The 3,689-nt window shown below is 37.8% G+C and overlaps 1 protein-coding gene across 1 annotated transcript; it reads left to right on the top strand.

The window, feature by feature from the left end:
* The first annotated feature begins 331 nt into the window (after nt 1–331).
* LOC106867503 (stabilizer of axonemal microtubules 1) lies at nt 332–2,545 on the top strand. Its single transcript, XM_014912386.3, has one exon. It carries the CDS (start codon nt 1,041–1,043, stop codon nt 2,373–2,375), a length of 1,335 nt encoding a protein of 444 aa, XP_014767872.1. The 5' UTR covers nt 332–1,040; the 3' UTR covers nt 2,376–2,545.
* The last annotated feature ends 1,144 nt before the right edge of the window (nt 2,546–3,689 follow it).

The raw sequence follows: 3,689 nt of genomic DNA, 5'->3' as shown, positions 1-3,689 counted from the left end.
GATATCACAACATTCTGTTGCAGAGTTCAAGGCCTAGAATTTCTGAGGAGAGAGTACAGATCGATTACATCGATCTCAGTACTTGACTAGTATTATATTTTATTGACTCAGGTGTGAGAGGCAAAACTGACCTCGGCAGATTTTGAGGAACATGTTAGACTATGCTGGTGGTTACTAGAAACAAAGATCGTATTATTACGGTTAAAGAAAAGGGTTTGCACCTAGAAGAAAGTTCCCTCCAGGGCACAAGTCCGAGCTCCTGACGTCATTCAAGGGAAAGGCAAAGGTATCTACAGCTTGGCACCAATGACGTGGCAACTCATTTATAGAGATGCGTGAACGAGAAGAACGTGAAATAAAGTGTCTTGCTCAAGAACACAACACAGCTCAGTCCGGGAATCGAACTCACTACCTCATGATTGTGAGGCCGACGCTCTAACTAATGAGCCATGTGCTTTCGCCATGATTACGGTTAGAACATGTTTATTTAATAATAGGTTTTCTCTAGCAATGTTACCCTATGGTTAGACAAAAACAAATTCTCCGATACCTTGTCAGAGCTAAGTAAAAGGCTGCTGAGAATTATCTTGATTGATGGTACATTACAAAATATCTTATCTGTCTCACAATCCTCTGCTTTTATCAGTTGTTAATTCGTATATAAACAATGTTGTAGTAATTCATCGCTGGCGGTTTTGGAAGGTTTTCCTCCTAAACTGGCACGGGCAAAAGTGGTAGAGTTAAACTGTAAATTCAAACTGTTTATGACAAGTATAGAATTTATTTCATCATCAAAACGTTGGAATTACCACTTTTTTCTAATATTATCAGCTATTTTTATTGAATAGTATTTCAAAGAAAATATTCTAAATGTGAGTGGAGCAGATGTTTCGAACGCTTTACTTATTTAAATATTTGTTATGCGTAGTTATTCTATGACGTAATACTCACGAAAACGAAGTTTCCATTGCTCCTCAAGTGATGAAATATAAATAAACACAAAATCTAAGGTTGTTCATTTACAGTTTATATTATAAGACATGTTTTCACGATGTATTTGTAGTATATGCACTTGCGGAAAGCATCACTGTAAACTACGATCATCTATTTTCCCGTCTGGAGAGGCAAAAGGTAACTTAACAGAATACAGTTCAAAATATACCGAACATGAAGGAGATCAAGTTAAATCTTTCAAACCAAAACATCCTCCGATGCCCGATGGAAAAATGGATGGTAAAACTATCCATAGTACTGATTTCCAACCGCATTGCATAGAGAAACCATGGAGACATATTCAAAAACCTTGGATAAAGCCTTCTGGACAAGTGGTAAACCTCACTTCTTACAAGAAAGATTATACACAAAAAGACGTTCCACTTACCGGTCTAATAAGACAGGTCAGTCGACCGATTCCCACTGGGAAATTCAGCGGAGATCCAACTTATAAAACAGATTATAAACAATGGGACCTTGGCCCCAAATTTCAGCATGTAGTGAAAACGTGGCAAAAACCAACGGAGAAAATGCTTGGTGAATCAACTTGCATGAGAGATTATATCTACAGAGAAGGAAAACCAGCGATCTGTTACAGGCAGAAAAATCCGGATCTGATAAAGGAACCACTTTCTAATATGACAAATTATCGTGATATTTATGTAGAACATCCGTTACCTGCTATGTTTAAGAAAGAAACTAGTCAATACACGCGACCTGAAGTCCCGATAGATTCGTTAACTGTTACTATGAGAGACTACCAAGGACAGTCAGCAAGCCGCCCGCGAAACTATGGTCCCGATAAAACACCTTATAAAACTACAACACCTTTTGAAGACAGAACTACATTCAAAGATGATTATCTGGAATGGCCTACAACCAAACCAAAATTACATGAGCAACCGAAGTACAAAGAACCTGAAACTAAAATAGACTTTGTCACAAGTCACAATCAAGCCTATCGCAGGTTACCATTAGTACCCACCGAGATCTGCCGACCAAGAACTGTGAAACTATTTCCCGATGTATTTTCTGGAAATACTATTTACAAATCAGACTACAAGCCGTGGGAAATAACGCGTGGCCCTTTGAGAAAGGAAAATGCGTATGTAGCCAACGAGACTCCTTTTAAAGGTATTTCATCAACCAAAGCAGATTATGTACCATTCCCGCTTCAAAAAACTGAATGTTTCCGACGAGATGACTCATTAAAGACAGGAAATGAACCATTTGATGATGGGACGCTGTACAGAAACGAGTACGTATACAAGGAACCGGTTTTATGCCCTGTTCCACTTTTAGGGACAAAAGATGCACCTTTACAGTTCGATAAAGTATTAGATTCGGGCCATGTATTTTACAAACCCATTTCTGCAGCGTAAGTTTATCACAGGAATACATTGAATTCGTTTTAGGAACATTTATTCGTACGATTAATTTATCTGATTTCATTGACATTAGAGAATTCTTACTTTGATACTTATAGTAATTTTTACTTAATCTCACATAAATCCCATGTATAAAATATGCATATTAAAAAGTATCAACTGTTTGATTTTCTTTCCATCCTTAGCTTCCACATATTTTAACAGCCATATACTTCGAATGTTCGAAATATTGTTGCAATAATCTTTTCATGAAAGAGATGTAATGTCATAGTTTCGTGGATGGAAAAATTAAAATGTACTAGCTTCCTGCCTTTTCCGAGGATATTACAGATATAACGTAGGCAGTGCAACGATATACGAAAACTGAGGCAAAATACAAATGACCACTGTTACTTTCCGACTTTTAATCAATGTTAAAAGGTTTGCATACATTTATATGGTAGGTTGAAGGTGACGATATTTGTTTATGACTACTCTCTAAGATCAAATCACGTTGAGGTCATTTTAGTCGTTCATCGTTTCGAAGGCGATAAGAATTACCAATCTCGCGTGATGGGTCAGTGATCACTGGATCAAATTCCGCTCAGAGGCGTAAAAATATTTTCCCCACCCCGCAGGCCTAACATACGAGTAAGGCAAATGCCTAAACCAAGACTAACACCACGTACAGGGTGCTGGGTGAAATTATGAGTGCGGTTCCTCCAGTTGTAGAGACCTGTGCGTTGGTGAATAGAGGAATAACAGTCTGAATACAATTATATCCTCATGAAAACTTAAGGAAAGTAGATTCCTGATGTCTAAACTGAGATTAAAAATGCGGGGATGAAGAATCTACAAAAGTACGAGTTAGTTATAGGCAATTAGTGGTCTACCTGATGTATATATGATAGAAGACAATAGGAACAATAAGTTTCAAGGTATCAAAGCTTAGCGAATTTCCTGGCTCTGCAGTAAACACTATTCCAAATCCTCCTCTCCAGAAATTGGTCCTCTAGAATCTCATCTATTCTGGTTCTTTCCAATAAGTGTTGATCTGTAACACTTTCGACAGACCTTACCGACATCAACTCTCTGGCCTAGAGAGCTTGCAAAGATTATTGCCATTGCTTCTACTTCTAAACTCAGCAAGTAAATTAAAATGACCCTAAAACGCTGCACAAACATTACGCTCAGACTTTCCATATCCAGAATATAACCCCTTTCAACATAACATCCTGAACACATCTTCCTATAGCCGTCGACTTAAAACTAGTCAAGAATAACATTAATTACATCCAATTTACTGGACTTGGAGAGCCTGCCAATGCC

The sequence above is a fragment of the Octopus bimaculoides genome, chromosome 6 (genome assembly GCF_046866305.1).
Source record: "Octopus bimaculoides isolate indiv1 chromosome 6, ASM4686630v1, whole genome shotgun sequence".
NCBI lineage: Eukaryota > Metazoa > Mollusca > Cephalopoda > Octopoda > Octopodidae > Octopus > Octopus bimaculoides.
The sequence above is the reverse complement of the archived record's forward strand: the minus strand, read 5'-3'. Positions and strand labels throughout refer to the sequence as shown.